This window comes from Barbus barbus (assembly GCF_936440315.1).
Source record: "Barbus barbus genome assembly, chromosome: 4".
NCBI classification, from domain to species: Eukaryota; Metazoa; Chordata; class Actinopteri; order Cypriniformes; family Cyprinidae; genus Barbus; species Barbus barbus.
The window spans coordinates 26101004-26126500 of NC_136732.1; the positions used below are offsets into that span (position 1 = coordinate 26101004).

At 35.4% G+C, this 25497-nt stretch overlaps 3 protein-coding genes across 8 annotated transcripts in view; 1 reads left to right on the forward strand and 2 right to left on the reverse strand.

Annotated features, from left to right (window-relative positions):
• Nucleotides 1-289: 289 nt before the first annotated feature.
• Nucleotides 290-4354, reverse strand: LOC306868786 (putative serine/threonine-protein kinase irlD). Of its 3 annotated transcripts, none has more exons than XM_079415158.1 (8): nt 4292-4354; nt 2757-3595; nt 2515-2642; nt 2084-2259; nt 1718-1876; nt 1385-1520; nt 1160-1248; nt 290-664 (listed from the first exon to the last, which is right to left on the reverse strand). In XM_079415158.1, exons 2-8 carry the CDS (start codon nt 3250-3252, stop codon nt 565-567), a joined length of 1284 nt encoding a protein of 427 aa, XP_079271284.1. In that variant the 5' UTR covers nt 3253-3595; nt 4292-4354; the 3' UTR covers nt 290-564. The 3 variants fall into 3 exon arrangements, 1 of the variants encoding a protein (XP_079271284.1); XR_013784126.1 differs by having other exon boundaries at nt 294-664; nt 1385-1588; XR_013784127.1 differs by having other exon boundaries at nt 294-664; nt 1385-1599.
• Nucleotides 4355-4488: 134 nt separating this feature from the next.
• Nucleotides 4489-18340, reverse strand: LOC306868780 (serine/threonine-protein kinase/endoribonuclease ire-1). 3 transcript variants are annotated; one of them, XM_079415152.1, is made up of 10 exons: nt 12253-12339; nt 11675-11710; nt 11328-11579; nt 10720-11247; nt 10434-10591; nt 9291-9511; nt 8403-8576; nt 7362-7473; nt 7101-7189; nt 4489-5888 (listed from the first exon to the last, which is right to left on the reverse strand). In XM_079415152.1, exons 2-10 carry the CDS (start codon nt 11685-11687, stop codon nt 5786-5788), a joined length of 1650 nt encoding a protein of 549 aa, XP_079271278.1. In that variant the 5' UTR covers nt 11688-11710; nt 12253-12339; the 3' UTR covers nt 4489-5785. The 3 variants fall into 3 exon arrangements, with proteins under 3 accessions (XP_079271278.1, XP_079271277.1, XP_079271279.1); XM_079415151.1 differs by lacking the exons at nt 10434-10591; nt 10720-11247; nt 11328-11579; nt 11675-11710; nt 12253-12339 and adding exons at nt 15020-15183; nt 16102-16737; nt 17042-17293; nt 17527-17585; nt 18267-18340 and having other exon boundaries at nt 5246-5888; XM_079415153.1 differs by lacking the exons at nt 4489-5888; nt 7101-7189; nt 7362-7473; ... (5 more) ...; nt 11675-11710; nt 12253-12339 and adding exons at nt 12765-13354; nt 13517-13600; nt 13908-14043; ... (4 more) ...; nt 17527-17585; nt 18267-18340.
• Nucleotides 18341-19231: 891 nt separating this feature from the next.
• LOC306867515 (choline transporter-like protein 2) overlaps nt 19232-25497 on the forward strand; it is a 22474-nt gene continuing 16208 nt past the window's right edge. Inside the window, exons 1-2 of one of the 2 annotated variants that reach the window (XM_079413192.1) lie at nt 19232-19376; nt 25000-25048. In XM_079413192.1, coding sequence (XP_079269318.1) covers nt 19349-19376; nt 25000-25048 — 77 coding nt within the window. In that variant the 5' untranslated portion in view covers nt 19232-19348. Of the gene's footprint in view, nt 19377-22806; nt 22908-24999; nt 25049-25497 lie in introns of those variants that run through there. The other variant, XM_079413191.1, reaches the window with a different exon arrangement.

Below are 25497 nucleotides of genomic sequence, written 5' to 3' on the forward strand. Positions count from 1 at the left end.
ATCTTCCTAATTATTCCCTAATTTTGTGTGTTCCATTAGCTCACTATTATGTTAATAATTGATTCAAACAAAAAGACAGCCACATGTTTCTTTGATAGTTTCATCTTTCCTTACATTTTTCCAGTGGTCCCTCTAGCACTGAGCGTTAGTGCCCACAATGGAGTTCATTGAAAATATCCTAAATACCTTTACAAAGGGAACTGAGCAATACAAACTATTCTAGAATTGCAGAGAATGACACAACACAATAAAACTTAATATTAGAAATGAAACTCTCGGAATACATACGGTTTATGCAGTTTTATTTATTGTATAATTACAAAAAAGCAGAAAGGACACTGGTGTCTGAGACTGGTTTTAGGCTGGTGCAAGCTACAGCATCCCATGGTAGTCCAGTGAGGTCTCTAAAGGAGAATGAGAGTGGTGACACTTGCTTCCCTCATGGGTCACATGTGTCTCTTCACCTCTCCACGGACAAGCTAGAACCTAATAATTCTAGTCCCCATGATAGAGGCTCTCTCATCTCCCTCTCACAACAGGGTGCTGATGATCTCTTCGCTCACCTTAAGACCAGGTGCAGTCCCAGCCCATGCCTTTAGCCAATCTGTGTAAACTGATGTAGAAATCTGGAAAACGGTCGAACCTCTGTTCATCGAATGTCCAACTGGAAACAAAACACATAGACATTAATGTGAGAACATTCAAGAACAAAATGTAATTCACTGGGGCATTTGTCTGAGCTGAGTGTATCTATAATTTATTGACTAGAACAAGTTCAAATGAACAATTTGATCACTAGATTAACATGGAACTTGAGATACATAAATGTGAGAGAAAGTTAAGCGAGGAATCTCTTGTAATGCACTACATTAAAATAAAAAATCAACTTTTTCTTCAACCTGTAGCAAAAAGCTTTAAACATTTAGGTCACATTTTAGGTCATTTGTGTTACACTTTAAGTCTCTCAGAAACATGAATCTATGCTCTCAATACAATTCATTTGCATTAGATCGACTTAAATTATTCATAGCTTCAAATGAACTTCGCAGCTTGGTTAAAAAACAACAACTTGACATTAGTTATATTTCATTATCTTAAGACAAGAACAGAAATAAGTGAGATCTGAATAAAATTTTTGTTGTATTTTTGTATGTCTTACACATGAGCCAGTTTGTTCCGGTAAGTACGCAGCAGGCCAATTAAGTCCTCTGGACAAGTTTTGTCTATGTCTGGCCATTCATCTGCAAGCTGCAAATGCAATGCAAGGGTGTTACACCAAGAAATGTTCAGTTAGTAAACAATTACAAAATTGTTGTGATCATCAGGAAAGTCATCAATATTTTATAAACACAGTTTAGTAAGGAAAGCTGATATTTCTCCCCACCTCTGATTTCCATTTCCTAAATGTTTTGTCTTTCGAGTTTCCCTCTGCATAGTCATAAAACTTTAAAAACGTTTCAGAAAAGTTTTCATTCTGGACTTGCTCAGTCTTTCCAAGTATCCCAAGAACTTTAGTTTTCCTAAAGAAAAGCGCAAACATGAAGCAAACACACACACACACACACACACACACACACACACAGACAGACTTGTACAGAGCTGTTTTTGTTAGAGTATGAAGGTGAAAACCGTGTGAAGTAATGGAGAGAAATAGAATCAAATTCAAATAAAAGCTAAATAATAAAATAAAACCCTTTTTTTCCTACACATCAAATACCTTTTTTGTCCATTCTTGTCCTTTTTATCGAAGGCCCTTTCGACAGCTTCTATTCCTGTTAGGCCTTCTAAAGATTTCCAAATTTGGCAAGCTTTTGAAATATCAGTGTAGTACTGGACTTCAGGTCGATCGCCCACTTTCCTCAGCACTTCCTCTTTTCTGAATGAAAAAAGAAAGCAAAGAGAGTAAGTTTAGCAGCAAGCATATATTTTCCATAAATGAATATGAAGCACAACATTCATCATACATGCATTTTTCTTTCCGATCTTTAAAGAAAAAGTACTACATGATTCATATTTATGAACTTTAATTCAACTGCACAGAACAGCATACAGTTACAGACATAAAACCCCTTTTATAATTTACCTTGTTTGATTCCAGAAATAAGGGTGTTTTAGGACCTGATCAATGATTGGGACACTGTTGATCATCCAGTCTATGAGATCCTGGGCTACAATATCTAGCACATCATTCTGCATTTCACAATCTTCTATCAGACGCTTACCACCAGAGAGGATGTAGTACACCAACTTCCCAGCAGCCTGTAAGAAATGGAGCAGACCGTGAAAGAACATGCTAATCTACATTAACATTCATGCATTTGGCAGATACATTTATCCAAAGTGACTTAAATTCAATTCAAGGTAAACATTTTATCAGTTGTGAAGATGCTTTATTTTACATAAAGTTGTTCTCAGTGGTTGTGTTGAGATCACATGAGTTCATAATATATATATTTTTCAAATTAGCTAATTTTTTTAGTTTCATTATGATAATCTGCTGTAAATTTCACAAACCTTGATGTCAGAGCTGTTTGTATAATCCTTCTCTTGGATACCAGCTCTATCTGTATTGGCAGTTGTTTCTCCCTCCTCCAGTTTGATGTTTCTGCCAAAGCCAATTAGTCTAACATTTTCTTCAGAATCTGTTGAGAATAGAGATTTAATTTTACATGTCATATGATAAAGACAGTATAATATTATGGTATTCTGAGATATGCTATAAAATTTAAAATAAAAATAAAGACGATATTTCATACCTATGACGATATTGCTAGGGTTTATATCACCATGTATCACTCCGGCCTGGTGAAGATCTCGAAGGCCAAGAAGCATCTCCTCCACTATTTCTTTTAAATATTTTTTTAGTTGGTTATAATTTTTTTGTTGGTCTATTTCCGGCTGATTTTCAATGTATTCATCTAGATAGTAATCCCAAAGCTTTACAGCTATATAAATATAATGTTTATCCTCTTCTAAGGATACATATTTAATTATGTTCTTGCTCTCCAGCTTAGGATTTTTAATATTATTCAATTCATTCATGAAGTAAAACATTTTTTTTTTGTTTTTAAATCCACACTGAACTGCTACCAAAGTACCATCGTGTGAGAACCCAATGTATGTTTTTATTTCACCCGAAGTGCAGATGATACAATTCTCATTTTTAATCAAGTACAAGCTTCCGATTTTATTTTTAGTCCTAAAATCTTTATTTTTTAGATAATTTAAGAGGACCTTTGCCCTTTCTTTCATAATTTTTATGTTTTCTTCAGCAGTTTTTAGAAAAATAATATCTATAACATTTATTTCGTAATTGGTAGTATTTTTTTTTATTAGTAGTAATTTTCTTATTGGCCATTCTTTTGTTATTGGTAGTATTTTTTTTTATCATTTTTAATTAAGTTTCCTGTTTTATTTTTACTTCTAAAATATATTTTTAGATTATTTAAGAGTTCCTTTACCATTTCTTTTAAATTGCTATTTTTAATAGCATGCAGAATTTTTTTTATATATCTTTCCTTTCTGCACCGAAAGTAATTCCCTATGCCCAATTTATCCATTTGCATGTTAGCCTTCTCTTCAGGAACAATGTTATCTGTGAAAAAAAAAACTTGTCAGACTGGTTGGTTTAGGCACCTGTCAGCTGGTCGGGTTGGTTTTGGAAAACCAGTTTAAACCAACTAAAATATAATTCTTTTTTTTTTTTTCCAGCACGAATATGGCCAAATTAAATGCAGCTTAAGTAAATAATATCCTAATTAATCCATTGAAGTACATTAAAGTGACACAAAATAATATAATTAAACATGTCAATTATATTGTGCTATCGGCATTCAAACAGGCCAACATCACTGGGCCAATCTACAAAGCCCTGTATATGACATGCAGATAAAAATACATTTATTTCAGCCACAAATTAAGAATTAGGTCCCTTATTTGAGTTAAATTGTGGCCAAGAATTTGTTCCCATGACTTATTTGTTTCCTCGTTTTAGTAAATCATTGCCACATTGTACTAATTTGCTTACTCATTTTTAAATTAAAATAAAGTACATCACCATGATTTACTAAAATGAGGGAACAAATTCATGTCATGGAAATTATTAATTTGTATATTTTCCCCCTTATGTCATGTGTAGGGCTCCATACCAATCATCTCGCATACTACAGTATAATTCTATACAGTCTTATCATAAGCATCCAAAACAATTTACTCAACACAGGAGTTTTTGGTATCAAAAAATGAGATACTATATTAAATAAAGTTATGTATCCAGGAACCAGGAACTTACCTAAAAACTTTACGAACACGAATGTAAGCAGTCAGTCGAGTTAGTAAGTCAGTCAGTCAGTGATTGCGCAAGGGTGTGATCAGTAGGGCTGACAGGTCTCCGCACAAAAGGAATGGAAACTAGCCCATTTTTCCCCCTTATCCAATCACATTTAACAGCTGTGGAATTCCCATAAAGGGCTTTAAAATAAACTTTATGGTTGTTTAGTATCAGTTTTTATTTGAATTTTGGTGCAACACTGGTATAAAAATTTGGCTGTACACATACAGTGTATGTATGTGCATACTATGATGATGAAATTATGTCACATACACTGTATGTATATCCTAGCATGCATAATTAAAGTGTACTTCAGACTTGAACCCTGTGTGATTTCCACAGGACACATTCATTGACTGCTCTCACCAAAAATAATGCGCGCTAATGAAAACAGACAATATCTTTACAGCCTTGATTTGATTCAATCTTGATTATCATGTGATTTGAGTGAAATCACAAAAGAAAATTCAACCAAATGTGTTTTTGTTACTACACCCACTGACTTTCCATTGCAATTTTAGTTTTGTAAAACACAAACTTATTTACCTTTTCTTGTAATAAAAAGTGAAGATATAATCACTTTTTTTCAGTTTTAATCTGTGAATCTACCCACTGAACTACAAAAGCTGTAGGAATAAAGAAAAGAGTAGGAATTAAGTTATTCCAGTTTTTCTGAATGCTAAAACATTTCTTAAAACCATCCCTCATTTTCTGTTGAGCTTATGAATGCAATGATTAATCAGAGGTGTTCAGGTGAGTCATGGCTAAAATGCCGTGTTTTCTTCACTCGCTCGCTCTTCCTGGCGAATTCTCTCGTCAGAAACAACAAAGTGCAGATGTGTGTATGAATAGCCTATGTAAGTAAGATATTAATTTCACAGTGTAAACAGCTTCAGTGATTTAAATGGGAGTTTTTGAGAGTGCTTGAACTAGTGTTCTTTGATAATTTTAATGTTCTTTGCTCTCTTTCTGTACAATGAAAGTGTTATGATAAGTAGCCCAACTTACAGTGTTTTTATTCACATTAACTTTCAATGTTAAATTCACATTAATAAAAGTCAGTCGTATTGAAACTATGTTATGGCATGACACTGTTACTTTAGTAAACAGACAGGTTTTTATGCATAGTTAATAGACTACATTATTAGGCTACTTTGACCATCGCCCACTATAGATCAACTAACAATCTATAAAGGTGAGAATCAAGATATTCATATTTCATGATATAGTTAATGCGTTTGGGAATGTTTTGAATAAAAAGGAAGACTGTTAAAACAAGACTGTTGTGTCCGTCACTGTAAGTCACAATTAAACTGTAATAATAATTCAAAGCACAGTGCTTTAACTTGTCGGCAAGAATGATTGCTCCATTTCAAATAATGAGAAGTTTTATGTCGACTGTTAAAAATGTAAATGCTTTTGGTATGTTGTGGTGTAATGTCCTCTCAAGCATCTTCAATATTTCCAACTCAAGTCTTTAGCCACTCTGTGTAAACTGATGAAAAAGTCTGGGAAGAGGTCAAAAATCTTCTTCTCTTCAAATTCATTTCTGACATTTCTGTTAGAAACAAAAGAGGTTGAGTGAATTAACTGAAAATTAGAAGCATTACAGTCAGATAAACAAACCAACACTTGATGACCTTATTATATAGATACAGTATCTCACAGAAGTGAGTACACCCCTCACATTTTTGTAAATATTTGATTATATAAACACTGAAGAATTGACACTTTGCTACAATGTAAAGTAGTGAGTGTACAGCTTGTATAACAGTGTACATTTGCTGTCCCCTAAAAATAACTCAACACACAGCCATTAATGTCTAAACTGCTGGCCACAAAAGTGAGTACACCCCTAAGTGAAAATGTCCAAATTGGGCCCAATTAGCCATTTTCTCTCCCCGGTGTTTCGTTAGTGTTATTCATTAGTGTTGTTTAGAAGAGGCTTCCTTCTGGGACGACAGCCATGCAGACCAGTTTGATGCAGTGTGCGGCGTATGGTCTGAGCACTGACAGGCTGACCCCCCACCCCTTCAACCTCTGCAGCAATGCTGGCAGCACTCATACGTCTATTTCCCAAACACAATCTCTGGATATGACGCTGAGCACGTGCACTCAACTTCTTTGCTCGACCATGGCGAGGCCTGTTCTGAGTGGAACCCGTCCTCTTAAACCGCTGTATGATCTTGGCCACCGTGCTGCAGCTCAGTTTCAGGGTCTTGGCAATCTTCTTATAGCCTACGCCATCTTTATGTAGAGCAACAATTCTTTTTTCAGATCCTCAGAGAGTTCTTTGCCATGAGGTGCCATGTTGAACTTCCAGTGACCAGTATGAGAGAGTGAGAGTGATAACACCAAATTTAACACACCTGCTCCCCATTCACACCTGAGACCTTTTAACACTAAGTCACATGACACAGGGGAGAGAAAATGGCTAATTGGGCCCAATTTGGACATTTTCACTTAGGGGTGTACTCACATTTGTGGCCAGCAGTTTAGACATTAATGGCTGTGTGTTGAGTTATTTTGAGGGGACAGCAAATGTACACTGTTATACAAGCTGTACACTCACTACTTTACATTGTAGCAAAGTGTCATTTCTTCAGTGTTGTCTCATGAAAAGATATAATAAAATATTTACAAAAATGTGAGGGGTGTACTCACTTCTGTGAGATACTGTATTAATGAAACTGAACTGAAATGAGTACAAGGGTCAAATAACAGATATAGAGATGAAACAGATCTGGATGAACTTTTTTGTCTCACTCACGCATGCACCAGTTTGTTACGCAAAACACGCAGCAGGCCAAGAATGTCCTCCGGAAGCTTTTTGTTAATGTCTGTCCATATTTTTGAAAGCTGCAAATAGAAAATACAATGTTTATGGCATTTGGCTAGCACAGATCATCTAGTATGCTACACTGTTAGCAGTCCCAACACACCACTGAATAAACCAATACAATGCAGAGAGCAAAAAAGGAAGGTTCTCATTTTGTGTTTATGTGAGTCTTGCTGTTTTACAGTTTCTCACCTCTGATTGCCAATTAGAAAAGCTTTTTCCCTTTGTGACCTCCTCCGCAGTGTTGAAGAGCTTCCAAAGGTTCTTTAAATCCTCACCAACTATAGTAAGGATGTCGTTTTTCCTGAAGGACAAAAAATGAGCAGACAAAGCCTGGTACATGATCCACATTTCATGTAAACTATGTTATGTAAAATAAAATTAATTTATTAATATATGCACTGCTGCTCAAAGTTTTGGAATAACTAAGATTTTTTTTATGTTTTTGAAAGATGCCCCTTCTGCTCCCATAAGGCTGCATTTATTTAATATAAAATACAACAAAACAATAATACTGTGAAATATTAGTACAATGTAAAATAACTTTTCTATTGTAATGTATGTTAAAATGTAATTAATTACTGTGATGCAAAGCTGTATTTCAGCATCATTACTCCAGTCTTCAGTGTCACATGATCCTTCAGAAATCATGCTAATATAATAATTTGCTGATCAAGAAACATTTCTGATCATTATTAGTGATGAAAACAGTTGTGCTGTTTCATATTTTTTTGGGGAAAATGTGGTACATTCTTTCATGAATAGAAAGTAAAAAAAACAAACAAACAAAAAAACGCTTGAAATAGAAAATTTCTGTATCATTATAAATGTCTTAACTGTAATTTTTGATCAATTTAATGCGTCCTTGCTGAATAAAAGTATCACCTATTTTTTGAATCTTACTTACCCCAGACGTTTGAATGGTGTATCATGGTTTTCACAAAAATATTAAGCAGCACAACTGTTTTCAACAATGACAATAATAAAATGTTTTTAAAGCAAAAAATCTGCATATTAGAGTGATTTCTGAAGGATCATGTGACACTGAAGACTGGAGTAATGATGCTGAAAATACAGCTTTGCAGCACAGGAATAAATATATTTAAAAATAGATTAAAATCGAAAAATGTTATGTTAAATTCTAAAAATATTTCACAATGTTTGTTTTACCATATTTGATCAAATGAACAAATGGTGAACAAAAGAGACTTCTTTCAGTATCTTAGAACTTACCTCTTTTCGTTCTCGATTTTCAGTTCACTGAAGGCTTCATTAATGGTCAGTGCTGCTGTTGGGTCTGTTCTTTCTGTGTGCCCTCTCTCCATGTAGAATTTGCGAAGTTTTGCTAAAACCTCATAGTGCTGGATTTCAGGCCTATCACCCAGCTTCCTAAGGACTGCATCTTTGCTGGAGGACAGAAAAACATGCAGGCTTTGAGCAGGTCAGTTCAGCAACAGAACAAGGGTGAACGTTCAGAAAATGCACGTTAAACACAACATGCATGTTTCTATGAAGTACGTTGCGGTGATAGTTCACTGAAAAATAAAATTGTGTCATCATTTACTCACCCTCATATTATTCCAAAACATTATGACTTTCTTTCTTTCATAGAACATGGACATATTTAATATTCTGCCACATATTTGAACACACTGAAACTAACGAGGTTTCAAAATGGCAAAATAGCATCATAAAAGTGGTGACTGAACGCCAAAAGGATGAGTAAATAATAACAGAATTGTAATATCTGGGTGAACTATTCCTTTATGATTCTCAGACTCACAGCTCAAGATAGATGCCACCCTAAAGAGTCCAAAATCTAGAAGCAAGATCCTGGCAGTGACTCAGAGAAGAGTCAAGAGCATCTGAAGAACTGGAAATAAACAGAAGAAACTATTTCAAACAAGCAAGATGAAAAGAAATTGAGGGTAAAGATATGCAGTGGAAAACCATGCATAAGATCGATCTCACAGAAGCAGGTGGCGAACATCATAATCGAGAACTGTGAAATATTCCTTCAGAAAGATGTAACAAATACATACTAGATTAACTAACCTTCATTTCACAGTGATAAAAACAATAAAAACTGCAAACGTCTATTGAACATCATTTATTATTCACCTGAATTCATCCCAGAAATAAGGGTGTCGTAGGACCTCATCAATGGTCAGTCTCTCTGCCGGGTCTTTGTTGATCATCCATTCTATGAGATCCTTTGCTACTATATCTTGTAAATCTTCAAGAGAGTGCTGGCCTTTCTTGATGTTCTCCTCACGATCCTTTGTGTCCCCAAAAGGATGTGTCCCATCAGAAAGGATGTAGTACACCAACATCCCAGCAACCTGAAATAAATAGAGCAGACCAGAATCACATGCCATTTTATCAGTAATATTTAATAAAGAATTGGTATTTTATAAATAAATAAAAATCTTTTATTAAAAACACAAATTATGAAATTTTTTAAATAATATTCTGGTCACTCTTTTACAAATAAAAAAAGTGAAATCTTTCATAAGATTTGTATTATATTTCAATATTTCTACACTAACATTCAAAAGTTTGGGGTCAGTGAGTTATTTTCTAAAGAAATTAATACTTTTATTTAGCAGGGAGAAATTAAACTGATCAAAATTGCAGTAACAGTAAAGACATTTATAATGCTACAACAAAATGTATATTTCAAATAAACGTTCTTTTGAACTTTCTAGCCATCAAAGAAAAATTAGGAAAAATGTATAATGTTTTTCACAAAAATATTAAGCAGCACAACTGTTTTCAACATTATTCATAATTCATGGCTGCCCACTGCTCCGGGTGTGTGTTCACTACTGTGTGTGCACTTGGATGGGTTAAATGCAGAGCACAAATTCTGAGTATGGGTCACCAAACTTGGCCACACACCACTTCCCCTTACCCTTCATAATTAGAAATGTTTGTTGAGCAGCAAATCAGAATATTAGAATGATTTCTGAAGGATCATGTGACGCTGAAGACTGGAGTAATGATGCTGAAAATTCAGCTTTGCTATTATAATAAAATTTCATTTTAAATATAGAAACGTTTTTTAACCATCATTATTTTCTACTGTTTTTAATCAAATAAATGCAGCTTTGAACATAAGAGACTTTTACAAAAAACATACATATTAAAATCATTGTTATTGATTTAAGGTTTTCAGATAATAGCAACTTAAAATATTAGAGTTCAAATGAATCTTTCCTATAGCTAGCTATCTTTGCAGCTAAAGCATGATATGTCACAGACCTGGATGTCTGAGTTCTGCTTGTAACCTGTTTCTTGATTCAGGATCTCTGTTGCTTCCCAGCCTTGTGTACCAGCTCTAGCAGTATGCACTGTGCTTTTGCCATCCTCCAGTTTGCGACTTATACCGAAGTCAGCCAGCCTTGCATTTTTTCCTGAGTCTGTTGAGAGTATGTTACAGAGTTTTTAAGTCACCCGTATTCTTGAATGAATACAAAGAATGAAATGAGAATTCTTGAATAAAAATCCCTCGTAAAACTACAAAAGCAGTAAAACCTATTTTTAATACCTATCAAAACATTTCCAGGCTTTATATCGCGATGTATCACTCCAGCACGGTGAAGAACTTGAAGGCCAAGAAGAATCTCCTTCACTATTTTCCTCAAAGCCGTGTCTTTGTCTTGTTCTTCCTGACGAAGATTTTCCATGTAATCCTCCATATCATATTCACAAAGCTGTAGCGCAAGATAATAAAAGTCTTCATCCTCTGCTAAGTCCACATACCTGACAATGTTCTTACTCTCAAGATTTAAATCTCGTAGATACTTTAGTTCATTTTCAAAGCATTTGCTTTCCTGTTGGTCCTTGATTATTCGTTTAATGGCCACCTCAGTGCCATCTTCCTTCAGGCCAAGATATACTGTGCCACTTCCTCCAATGCCAATAATGTGTTTATTACTTCTAGAAAAGTAGAGGTTCCCGACTTTCTTTCCGGAGGAATTTTTCCAGAGCTCCTCTATTTTACTTCTGTGCTTTATTGAGGATGGGCTCCACCTGATGATATTGTCCTCAAATCTCTCTGTCTGCGAGGATGGCCCTGCAAAATCCATTTGAGATAAAAGCTGAAAATATATATGGTTTAAATACATTTTCTAATTTTTTCCACTAATACCCTACCTGCAAGTTCTTGAATGATATCAGGCTCAACTTCTTGCAGTACTTTGTAAAAAGCAGATTTTATGGCAGGTCCTCCAGATTTGACAGCGTCTAGAAGCTTTCTTATTTGAGTCTTTTTAGAAGTCGCCTTTGTGATCTTTGAATACACTTCCCAGGTAAGCTTTCTGTTTTCATACAGCGTATCAGTGATGGGCATCACAGATGTAACTCTCTGAATGAGAGCTTCATAGTGTGTGTCCACAAACTCAGCATCTGAGTAAATATCAAATATCATTCAGTTTAAAAATCATTTCTCACCTTATTATTTCAAATGTGGTGCATTGAAGTTGAAGTGAATATAAACTTACGCTGATGTTCCATTGGTTTTCTTCAGTGTAAAATTGCTAAGAAGACAAAAATGTAATACAAAAATATTAGCTTGCTGCTTTATATTAATTATTGTATATTCTTAATCATTTAAATCAAAAACAAATGCAAAGTCATAGTCAAAACAGATTTAACTGAAAGCTTGAACTAATGAACTACAACAAGGGCACTTTACATGTTATAAGCATCAAGTTGGAGCGAGTTATCACAGACTGTAATTTCTGTCAGCCAAAATAAGTATAATATTTTTTGTCATAATTGTTTTGCTTCCTACAATCGGCTGTTAAATAGCAGTTTCCGTTGTTACAACTTACCCCGAGTAGTGTAACAAACTATCATGTTGTCACCAAAGTCATAGTACATTCAGAAAACAGTATTTTTATTGATTTATTTAACAATTTCGACAAGAGTTCGTGATATAAACACGTCGACTTTACTTATTTGGAATCGAAAGGAATTACTTTACAAAACTGACCATCAGTCAAGCAGGGCACAATAATCTAGCCGCTAATAAACACTCATATTTGGTGCCATAAATACAGATGTGAGTTTCACATACCTCTAGTTTATTAATAATCACGTATTTAACTTCTGGTCGTGCAGAAATCAGGAAGCTGGGCAGCTGAAACACGAAGCTGCAATGAATGCGGAAGAGGAAAACAAGGCAGCCAATCAGTGACAGCATACAAATGTAAGAGCGACTGCAAACCTGTTTTTTTTTAATTAAAATATATTTTGATTCTATTGAGTTCTCTACGAACTTAAAAGCAATAAGAACAATGACTTTGCTAAAGGACTTGGCACTTATGATTTGACAATGATGACAATTGTTTTGTTTTTTTCAAGCATTCAATTAAAAAAATTAAGAAAGACATAAATGGGGTGAGGTATGTAAATCTATAGTAGTGGTAAATTATAACAACATTTGCGTTTTGCTCTCTTGCAGCCCACTGTTGTTCTGGTTACTTCCTGACAACATTTGAGATGTATTTTTCCTGATTTTTACATTTACTGATTTATTTGAAATATTAACATATTCTAAATGTTTAAAAACCACCCAAGAGTCAGAAATCAATATAAAGAGTTTTATTCAAAATTTCAGTGCAAGAAAAAAGTATTGGAAACTAAAAACAAAATCAAATAAACTGTTTTATGTTGTAAAATGTCATGAGAGTCAGTAAATGATGACAGAATTGTCATTTTTGCTTGAACTGTCCCTTTATCACAGTGTACAGTATGTGATCTTCAGAAGATACTGTTTTTACAAATCATTTCACATTATACAAATAGCATTAATTTAGCATTACAGCACTGACAAATAAGCAAGCTGAAAATATCAATATTGACTTTAGTTAAAAAAATATAAAATATTGTGGAGTTTAAAAATGTTTAGGGACCTTAAAAACACCAATATTCAACATTAAGTGTAAAGCAATTGAGGCAGCAAAAGACTGAAAAGTGAAATATGTTAAATATTTGCCTCCAAAAAAAGTACATGATCAAAACCAATGAAAACAAAAAGAAAAACTGTATATAGGTGTCTACATGCAATTTCTCAGCATCATCAATATTCCCAGCCCATTTCCATAGCCAGCCTATATAAACTGATGAGGAAATCTGGAAACTCATCAATCATCTTCTCTTCATAGAACTCTTTTTTCCTATTAAAAGAGGAGGTTTTATAATATATATTATATACAATATATAATAAACACTAATAAATACAAAAATCATACATGGAACCTTCAGTAAAACTAAACTTTCTTTGTTAAATTTGTATTCTGCAAAATTTAGTCTACAAATCGCCCCTTTTCTGTACTTACTGATGTCCTAGAACATTGCGCAAATACCGTAACAGGCCAAGCAAGTCATTGGGAAGAGCCAATTTTTGTCCATGTCTCAGGAGCCTGCAAATACAAAGTTACTTAAACCTGGAAATCTCAGTGCAGGAAAATACAACCCTGTTTTTATAATCAATATAATTTAAATGTACTGAAAATGGTTGAGTGTATTGATTTTCCCCTCTGTCCGAACATAAGAGAGAACCCTACAACCCAGTTTGGGGTCACTAGTACTACCAAGTACCAGTTAAGAATCACTAATCTAGTTTGCTGTGCTGTTAATAGTCCAAACACAGCCTTAACTGTCAATCAGCAATTTAGCAAGGAGAGGAAAAAACATCTCTTACGTTTAGGTGAAGAAGTCATTGCTCACCTTTGTCTTCCAGTCAGAAAAGGCTTTTCCCTCTGTGTGTTTTTGCACAGTGTCATAAAGCTTTTTATTGTTTTCATAGTTCTTGTATTCCTGGACTTCCTCTTCATTACCCAGGTTGTGAAGAACATCTTTTATCCTGAAGTAAAAACAAAATTGTGAAGGCATACAGCATGTTCAGGGGTGAGTTCCCATAATTTCTGCACAGATCAATTATATAATAATGATCTAATTCTTCTTTCAGAGAAAGACTGGTGCATAAATATGAGGGCTAGTCAGGGAATTTATGACTGAAAAATTTCCCTGACTTGGCTTACTGTTACTAATAGGGAAATTTAACAATGTACTCTTACTAACATGCAGCAAAGCAGCACATTGTAGAGCTGTCTCAAGGAGGATCAGAACTGATGAAGACTGACAGCTCAGGATAGATGGCGAGATAATAAAAAGCCCAAAGTCAAGAAACAAGACGCTGCCAGTGGCTCAGTATGAGAGAGACGCTTTTTGCCAGAGAATCAGGTAAAAACAGCATCTGAAGTACATCACATCAAAAGGAGCAAGAAGTAAATAAGTAAAAGGATGCAGTGAAAGAGTAGGCAGAAGATAATAACGAGAATAGTGAAGAAACACCTTACTGCCAACTTCAGTGGTAGAAGCAAGAATAAGGAGCAAATAATTCCTTCCTAAGGATCAAACATTAATCATAAATTACCGTTTATCATCCCAGAAATAAGGGTGATTTAGGACCTTGTCAATGGTCGGTCTCTTATCTTGTTCTTTGTTGATCATCCAATCTATGAGATCCTTTGCTGCAATATCTTGAATATCGCCAAGAGAATATTTCCCTTCTAAAATATTCACCTCACGGTAGATGCCATCACCAAACGGATGTTTCCCGTCAGAGAGGATGTAATAGGTTAACATCCCTGCTACCTGATGCAAAAACAAAGTTATCTAACAGGGAAAACTGCACAAAACTAACTACTGGACATGATTAGAGTAGGAAAAGTGTAAGTAATCACAAATAATCTGAACTAAACTGATAATAAATACTCTTTTATTAAGATGATCTCATTGTAATCATGGCTGCAGTTCATTCATGATATTTCACAAACCTGGATGTCTGAGCTCATTTTGTATCCGCCTTTTTCTGTCTGATTTACAATCTCCGTCGCCTCCCAGCCTTTTGTACCAGCTCTGTCAGTATACACTGTGGTTTTCCCCTCCTCCAGTTTGCGACTTATACCGAAGTCGGCCAACCTTGCCCTTTCTTCTTTATCTATTAGGAATAAGTTAGAGTTTTGAATATACTGAATAAAAATTCTGTTGTCATTTTAAAGTGGATGGGGACCAGCTGCCGTTAAACTGGTTTGACTAAACGTGATGGTGAGTAAATGATGACAGAAGCAAAATTTTTAGTCGAACGATTGCTTTAAAGGATTAGTTCAGTCAAAAATTTTAATTTGCTGAAAATTTAGTAACTCTAAGGCCATCCAAGATGTAGAGGAGTTTGTTTCTTAATCAGAACAGATTTTGAGAATTTTAGCATTACATCACTTGCTCACCAATGGATCCTGTGCAGTGAATGGGTGCCATCAGAATGAGAGTCCAAACAGCTCATAAAAACATCACAATAATACACAAGACTACACTGAATCAATTAATGTCTTGTGACGTGAAAAGCTCCATGTTGTTTTAACTTTAAATAATCACTTCTGGCCAAAATACGAGTTTATAATCCATAATAACTATTTCCCCAGTGAAAAAGTCCATCTCCTGTTGTCCTCTTGCATCAAAACATATTTGTTTAGAACTGTTTTGGACTGTTTTTGCTAGTACACAGTGCTTGATCTGTGCATATTTCTCTCCTGATTCAGAAGAGATGACTTTTTCACTGGAGAAAGCGATATTATGGATAGAGGACTCAATGGTAAAGGAAGCAACAGTTTGAAGTTAAAAGGTCTTGATGATGGATTTGTTTCTTACAGACATGAAGCTTTCACTTCAAAAGACATTAATTGATGAACTGGAGTCGTGTGGATTACTGTGATGTTTTTACCAGCTGTTTGGACTCTCATTCTGACGGCACCCATTCACTGCAGAGGATCCATTGATGATGCTAAATTTCTCCAAATCAACAGTAAAGATTATTATCCTAAAAAAAAAAGAAACAGAAAGAAAAAATGTATATTAATACCCATCAAAACATTTCTAGGCTTTATATCACGATGTAATACTCCAGCACGGTGAAGAACTTGAAGGCCAAGAAGCATCTCCTTCACTATTCTCCTCAAAGTGGTCACTTTTCTGTCATTTTGCTCTGGCTGACGAAGATATTCCATGTAGTCCTCTAGATCATATTCACAAAGCTGGTTTGCAAGATAGTAAAAATCTTTATCCTCTTCACAGGTCACATACCTGACGATATATGGGCTTTCAAGCTTTGAATACTGCAAATGACTCAGTTCATTTTTAAAATCTTTGGTGTTCTTTGGGTTCTTGGTTATTATTTTAACAGCCACATCAATGCCATCTTTACTCACACCAACATACACTTGTGTGCCACTTCCTCCAGAGCCAATCATGTACTTCTCATCTTTATAAAAGCAGAGGTTCCCTACTTTTCTTCTGCCAGTCTCTCTTAACAGCTCCTCTATTTTTGTACTATGTCTTGTATCGGATCTGTTTCTGTTCCACCAGGTGATTTGTTGGTCCTCAGTCCCCTGTCGGATAGCTTCCATCTGTACTGTTTTAGCATTTCGAGGGTGAGAGTCAGTTTCCAGTACTTCTGATGTACTCTGTGCAGATGCCCCTGTGATTCCCTGTTCAATTCCTACAAAATTATAGAAAGTATAAGAAAATATACATGTTATACAAGGTTATGCATGTTCCAAATATTTCTCGTGTTTTCACCAATGTTTCTTTGTTAACTGCTCTATATCTCAGTACTTTTTGACAATGAAATTATTATTATGTAACCACACAAATTAGTCAAAGAATTTAGTACAAGCATCATAAACATAGTAAGCAGAAAAATGATAAACTACAAACAAAAATATGAACATCTGATCAGATCTAGAATCTGTGCCAGTTGGGTTTTGCCTTGTATGTGTTATATGTGTTTTACTCTCTCTCACCTTCTCGTTCAAGATCTTCAACCAGGAAGGACTCATTAACTTTGAGCAAATTATAAAAAGCAGATTTTGCTTTGTTGGTGTTCAGAGCATCAAGTAACACTCTCATTTTAGCCATTTTTGTAGAGGCTACAAAAATATTTGAGTATGTTTCCTCGTGAATTATCTCAACAGCTTTCAGTGCATCAGCAATGGGCATCACAGCAGTAACCCTTTGGATGAGCTTGGCTCTGTAACGGACCACAAACTCAGCATCTGAAAAATAATTTACAGTTAAACCAGAATATTTGTCATGTGTGGAAATATTCATTAAAGGGGCAGTTCACCCAAAAATGAAAATTCTGTCATCAGTTAAAAATCACCAATTAAGAGAGTCCTACTCATCATAATGAACTAATACAGAATGTTGTAGCTATATGATTTACATTTTAAAGCTATTTGGTTTAGTCAGGTTAAACTTAGGTTTGGGGCGTCAGTTTCAAACTTACGCTGCTCCATTGTTTTTGTTCAATGTCCTTAAAAACGGCAAGTCTTATACACAGAAAATCTAATCAAAAACATAAAAGCAATTAAGACATGATTAGAATATGCAGCAAGTCTATATACAATAAATGTACATATGTCAATATTCATATAGGATACACCTCATGAGTCAAGGCAATTAGCCTAAATTATTAACAAATGATAATAATTAGTAACAATATTTCTTAGTATAATGTAATAATGAGTTAAACATGCATATTAATTTTGCCACTTATCCGTTTTATATGTCTTTTTCAACCCTTTAAACAAATCCTATAGACTACTGACATCTTTCTTTGTTATTTAACAAAATTAATAAAGAGATAGGCCTATATAAGCATAACAAGTACTGAAACCGTTCTGCCTAAAATCAGTCAAAACTCGGACATGGTGCGGGTTTCCTCTTGTTATTTTATTACGAGGGAGGGTGGGCTAAAAAATATTTATTCTAACAAAAGGGAAATTTACACATTTACAGTTTGTGTCCATCAGCAAATAGAGAATAACTTACGTTACACCTGTAGGGCGTTAAGACATTTTAAGCAACATAACACATAATTACTGTATTTGCATTACTGTAAGGGTAGGTTTAGACATTAATAAATCATAATTTAACAGGTAGCATTTTGTCGAATTGTACTACCTACCGTTTTAATTAAATCTGACAGGGTAGCACAAATCGACAGAACACCGGACGCAAATTTACCTTGAACTTCTTCTCAACCGGATCTCTTCCTTTGTATTGATTCGTTTGAACCGATTCTCACTGCGTTGGTAAAAGGTGCGTTCGACTTCATGCAGCACTTAGCAGACCGATCGGCGGCTGACTTGAAGCAGTGCATGCCGGTTAGAAATTTAGTCCGACTTGAACCGGCGCCGACCACACGTCACTGTCACGTGTGGCATCAAAGTACCGCGATAGCGTTTCGAGAGCAGCCGGCTGACTCAGCCGGCGCAATTTCTCCAGAGCGACTGCGGGAGCGCTGATGACGACACAGCTGTTTCACGATTGGCCAAATTCACCACATGACAACAATGATATGTGTTTCTAACGTCTTCAAATCTAATACAGCTCACAAATCTGTTTTTAGAGCAGTAAAAGCTTTTTTACTTTAGTCGCAATGTTATATTGAGTCACGTTTATCATAAAACACTGATGAAAGCATACATACCCCCACTTTATTAGTATTTAAATAGTTTACGTTGAACTTTATTCTTGAGCAGATGGCACTGTATTAAGCAGTATATAAAAAGTGTTTCTGTTGCTCATGAAAACGTGTCTGAAACGTCTGTGTATTTGACAAATATTGCATTTTATTCACTTCACCTTTGATAGAGTATGCAAACACCACGTGAGTGTCACTAACGGGAGCAGAAAGTGTCCAGCTTGACACATCCGTTTTCAACTCTGCCCCTGACTGCAAGCGGCTACTCTCGTTGATCGCCGTCTGTAGCCGTGCTTCAAGTCGAACGCACCTAAAATTACAAGAGTGAGCTTTGACCAAACCGATTCGTCCAAATCAGTCTACTCAATTGCACGAGTATATGCAATTGCATAATGATTTATTTCCTGTTTTTAATATGTTTGAACGTAGGATACAGAACGGGATTCTACTGGTCCTCTTGTCAGATAGGAGGATGCCCGCTGATTGGTTAAAAGAACTGTCAATCAAAGCTCTCAAGTTTCAGTGTCACGCCCATGGATTCAGCGCAGTTGTGGTCTGAATGAAATGCTCATAATCACTAGAATATAGTTCACCACAGTTAGTAACTAAACGCTAAGCTCAGATGGATATGGAAGAGAAGCCAAAATACGGTAAGTTTATTCCTGGTTTACATTTGCTGGTGTTTGTAGTTAAAGTTTGTGGTTTTTCAGAGATTCCTTTCATATTTAACGTTACGCTTACAAACAAAATAAATAAACATCCAGATCAGCTAAGAAAGATGTTTTTGGCTGCATACGCCGTGTTAAAGTGAAAGCCTGGGCTGTTATATTGTTGGTGTTTTGTTAGAAAGGGAAGTTAACGCCTAAAACTCCCGTTATTAGCTTTGCCAGGTCATATTTTGCAATTTCATTGGAAGTAGCCTACCTCCTGTAATGTTTCGTGTGTTTCTTACTCCTAAACAAACAAAGTCTGAACGCTTTTATCTGTAAACGTTGTGATTTTAATTTAGCAGCCGAATTGTTTACTGTAAATTTGTTGGTTGGGAAATAAATGCTGTGTTATGGCTGAAATGTTCATGTACTATTAGTGTACAGGTTTGCTTATTGATTAATATTCAGAACAATCACAGCAAAGCTGTGGCACAGGGTGAAACTACATACAGACACATGAAACTACGCAGCTGTTGTGTGCATGAATACAAATCCTTGGCCACAACATGGACAGCATTGAAAGGCTCATTTGTGGCTGTTCTGATAGTTTCCATGTGGTTTCTGCCCTTGATTTAAGTTTGAAACCAATATTGCTATAACAAGAACATTATTGCTTGTACATTAGATTAAAAACCAGTATTTACAACAATTGCTTTGCAAAAATGAGCTTTTTTTAAAAGCCCTGATTTTGCTCTTGCATATCTCCTCCTAGGTATAGCTTGTAACCCAAGTCATAGAGCACATAGTTAGGGGAGGCTGCTCTCACGAGTTGGAGTGCATGTAATTAAAGGGTGTAATATAGGATGGTGCTTTTTAAAGATGTAAAATAAGGCCTTAACCTCTTAATTTTAAACTCGTGTTTCTGAGCTGTACTTATGTGCTATTTCTGCTGCTGAGGGCCTGAGTTTGACTGCAGCTGTTTCAAATTAGGGAAGGGATAACTTTTACATGCAGTGCAACTTCTCTAATAGTTTGCAAGCAATGCTTTTCACTGGAATCTTGTTATATTGCCTAATTGCAGTGAGAATTGTGTTGTGGACTCATTTCAGGCGTAGTATTAAAGCCATGAATAAAACCAACTTAGTACTTCCTTTTTATGTCTTTTTCTTAGATTATTAGAGTACGTTATTTGCCAGGTTGTAATAAAATATAAATGAGCACTGAGCATACAGCCTTCATGTCTTAAGCTGTAGGGCTATATGTAATTGTCTTGTATACTAGCATCTTGTAGTTAACTGATGTTATAGTCAACGTATGAAGTAATGATTACTTGCAGTAGTTTACTGAAAACTTCTGGGGAATTTCTTTTCCATCAGAATTTCTTTTTTATCAGAGCACATTGTGGTTTATTTCCTCAGAGGCCAGACAACAGGCAATCTCAATGGCATTTCCATAACGTCACATTTTTCTCACTAATAAAACTGATATACTCATATCTTAATTGTACAGTGACTTTTGAAAGGTGTAAGCTCCATGTACAGTACCAGTTAGTTATCACATTCAGTCTAGGAAATGGACTGCTGACAGCAGCTTTCATTCCATTAGTCACTGAGAAAAAAATGGGATTTGTTTTCTTCCTTTGCCTTTTTGTACATTACATATTTTAAGGGAAGTGACCATTTTTTAGACTTTATGGGTTGTTTGGACGTTGTTTCTCTGTGTGTTTTAATCATTATCAGAGTCATTATGCACTTTTCTTTATTAAAATCAAGCAATAATAATGAATACAAATTATTTAGCCTATTCACTGTTTTGTCAAAAATCTTGTTTATTAGCACACAGTTGATTTAATTATAATCATCGGAGAGTCACTGAAGTCAATTGTTTCTTCATGCCATTAAGAAATTATAGCTAAAATAAGTAACCTTATTTTATTTCTTGATATATAAAACAACGTAATGTACTAAAATAAATAAAACTATAACTGAAACAAGTCTTAATATTGACTTAAAAACTAATTAAAAAAACTTTACTTTAAGATCCAATTCTCGTTATTAACAAACCATTAACTACGACTTTTGCCTCAAACTCCTAATTTGCTGCTTATTAATAGTTGGTAAGGTAGTTAAATATTAAAATGAAAATGGAAAATCTAAAAATAAAAACTAATAATAGTAAAAACTACAGTATGTCTTTTTCAGATTTGGCAAAATGTTTCTATGGGGGTGTGACGATAAATTGATTCGTGGATCGATTTTGCGTTAGGGCTGGGCGATATATCGCATGCGATTTGTCATGCGCATCTCATCAGTAAAGCCGGTTCCGTGATTAGCGGTAAATCTCATCACCTGCTTTCAAATGGAGCGGCATTTAATACACAGAGCCGTAGATCACTGACAAGCTACACAATATCGCATTCATTATCGAAGGCGATTCATCTGCGATAATGAACGTGATATTGCGTAGCTTGTCAGTGATCTATGGCCTATTTTGCGATATTTTTTTTTATTTTTACTTTCCCTGAATGCATCGCTTCAGAAATAGCCATACTCTTGCTTCCAGTTCCTTACACACACACACACACACACACACACACACACACCACTTGAACCTAAAATAATCATTCATGAAGTTTGAAAAGTTTAAAGCGAATTGCAAGAGTGTTCACTGTGGGCTGTGATTTAAAAACTAGCATAGAGCTCCATCTGCTGTTAAAAACCAAGCTCAGAATACATTCCAGAGAGAATTGCGACGCATTCGGGAAATCGCAGAATTGATCCACGAATTGATTTATCGTCCCACCTCTAAAACAATCTGATTCAAATTTTATTTGATAAAATTTAAAATTTGATTGATTTGTAATCACTTGTTTTCTCTGAATCGAAGCGTAGTTGAACCAAAACGTTTGCTTGTTTAATTAAATGACATTTAAATGACAATTAACTACATCATATCAGCATGAGTGGAGATGCATGTGAACAGGTCTAACTAGTTATTGTGGAGCCAAAAAGTTTGGTTTCTCACACTTTCATTTCACACTGATAAACCTATGCAGACAGCAGGCTGTGTGTGACCTACAAGAGAAGATCTTCATTTTATTCATGCTGCTAATGCAGCTTAGGAAGGTTCAAGAGACACTTACGCGACAGAGTTGCTTTGCAACAAAATAGCAAAATGAATGTAAATCGAGTCGAATGAATATCATTGCCATCACACCCAGCTAAGACGCCTCCTTATGTTAGACACAAAAAAGATCCATTTAATCCTGCAGAGACAAAACGATGAGGAAAAGAGCCAAGTTTACAATGATCAAATGAGGGAAATCCAATACTTTCTTGCTTGAAAAGGGGTGTTTAGTTCAGCTTGAACCTGTTCTAGACTGGTTGAACCAGTTTTCAACAGTGGCAGGTTGCTTTCCCACTTGAAATCAGGAAGTAACAGTCAGATAGTGGGCTCAAGGAATATCAGATCATCAGATAGAGCCGTTGAACATAAAGATGCCTGTGGAGGAAGGTGCTTACAAAAAGACCGGTAATGTCACTTGATGGTATCTTCTCTTGTATGCAGTAGTATAGTGTGCCTGTGTTTTTATGGTTTTGGCTTGTGGTCAAAGCCTTTGAAGCTCTCGTTGAACAATTTACTACAAGTAAAGTTGTGCTGTTGTGTTCTCTTGTATGAGTAATGAGATAACTGGGAGTATTTCTGTGCAGTCAGCCTAGTTTCATGTCCAGACATTGATTAAAATGGTTTCCCATAATCTGTTGGATATTTCAGTGGCTGTGTTTTAGGGAGTTTTAGTCCCCTGAAGCCGCTCTAATGGCACTGCTGTTGGCTTTTATTCCATTTGCATTAATTCGGCGTATCCGTAGAAGTGTATTAACACTGCATTAGTATCATACTAGGCCTTTGTCCATCTTCACAATACCCTGGTCTGCCTGGGAACTAAAACTCTGTCTTTGCATGTCTGTCTCGGAGGGTGTGGATGTTTACAGTCACACGCCACAGTAAAAATTCTTATGTCAGTATCTTCCCATTATGTGGTTGGGGTTTGCCTGAATTTTAGCAATCCATGGTGGCAGTTTTCATTTTAGGATGAAAGAAATCATTGTAATGATGAGTCAAAACTTATTCACTATAACTATGAATATTAGCAACAGCCTTGCCGTTTTTAGTAACTAAGCTTTTAAGCACTTAACTAATCCTCAACCATAAACCTTCCTGCTATTTTTATAATGTTACATTTATGTTTATGACTGACAAATATGCTTCACATTAAGTTTATTAGTTGGTTTGTGTTAAAACTGTACATGGCTGGAGAATTCAAATGCATAAATCTTACATTTAGGCCCAATTTGTGTGTGTGTGTTGGCAAATTATAACAAATTACTTGTGATGTTCCTCATTAAGTCTCAGTGTGAGTAATGTATAAGTCATTTTATGCTGATTACTTGTTAAGTGTTGTTCAAATGCGTTTTGGTAAGTTATTATGCATGCTTTACGCTAGCGTTTGAGACAAACAGAATAGATTTTCTGTTCCAGTACAAGACAAGAGTTGAACTCAGTGGAAAATTCTACCAGTTTGGTTGGCGAATAAGAGCATTTGCACATCTGTTCTTCGTTTATGTTTACATGACTGAAGATCAGTGGCCCCAAAAAGTGGACATGCTTAAAAATGTCTGAATGCCAATATATCAGATCCAAAAATATCAAGGCAAGTGGCATATAAACTTTTTTTTTTTTTTCTTATTATTCTTTTCTTGCACTTAAGGATGTGCATCTGGTTTCAAAGTGGTTTGAACACCTAACCCACATATAAAACCTAATCAATGTTTTTGTGAAATATTTGCATGAAAATGTGTTTGTGCAGTCTTTTTTAATAAATGCCATTTAGATTGACACATTATTTTCCAATGCAGTGACATGAAGACATTTTTAAACATGGCGTAAAAATCCAAGTACTTCCAGCTGACTCATTATTTGAGCTAAATTAACTTAACAGGGCAGCTTGGTCACTTGCTGTTTAGCACAACATTTCATACCATGTGACTGACTTATTTTAGAAGCAACCCCCCTGGCCCTAGATGTTAACTGACAAGCAGCAACAAATGTACAGTAATTAAAAGCATGCATATAATTGCATGGAAAAACTTAGCTTACTCGACTTACCCTTTCTATTCCATTTTGTGATGGGAGGATTCGTTCCAGGGCTGTAAAATAAGAAAAATTTCCAAAACCATGTGCGTGGGATTCTGTAATTTCTGGCAAAAACTAGAGTTGTGATTTTCTGATGGAAATGTGAGTGGTGTTTGCCTGTGCATAAGTCACTACTAAAAGACAAGGGTGTTCTGATTGGTTTTAAGCATGCTGCTACATGTTTGCTAGGGTGTTTTGGGTGGTTGCTAGGGTGTCTTAGGTGGTCGTTTATGTTGCGGAAGCTCTTGCTCACTCGCTATGCTGGAATGTCATTTTCCAGGCGTGTGCTGGAGGTTATGCAAATTGCAAACACGTGCGTAATTAGGTAAACACAGCCTGAAATGCAAGTTTATGGCCTTTAAGTGAGTTGTTTTCTTTATTGACTGTTTTAGTTAAATTATATTTGAGTTTTTCACTGTTGTTCTCACAGGAGAGCCCAGAAAATTTGACCCAGACTTCAAAGGGCCCATCCATAACAGGTAAGAAACGAGCCGATTTTTTTCGATTTTATGACACCTGAAGCAATCGTTTACCTAAAAAAAGAAAATTCTTGCATCAGTTACTCGCTCTCATGTCATTTCAAACCTGCGATTATAGGTTATTTGATTATATTTCAGGTTATTAGTGCTCTTGCTTTTCTATGCAAGATGTTGTTACCCACTGTCAAGCTCCAAAAAAAAAAAATGTCCATGCATTCATCCTAAGTCTGAAGTAATACAGCAGATTTGTTTAATGAACAAACCCAAAAGAGTTTTTATTACAAAAAAAATAAATAAATTTGCCATTGATATCAAACCTTGCATTTTAGTAAAAAGATTTCACTGATGTGTTTACATGCAAATAGCAATGCTTGATGCTTCATCTTATGAAATGTTGTGCATGGGAGAAATTGGGAGAATCGTAATGCATGTCGTGCTCAAACATATAT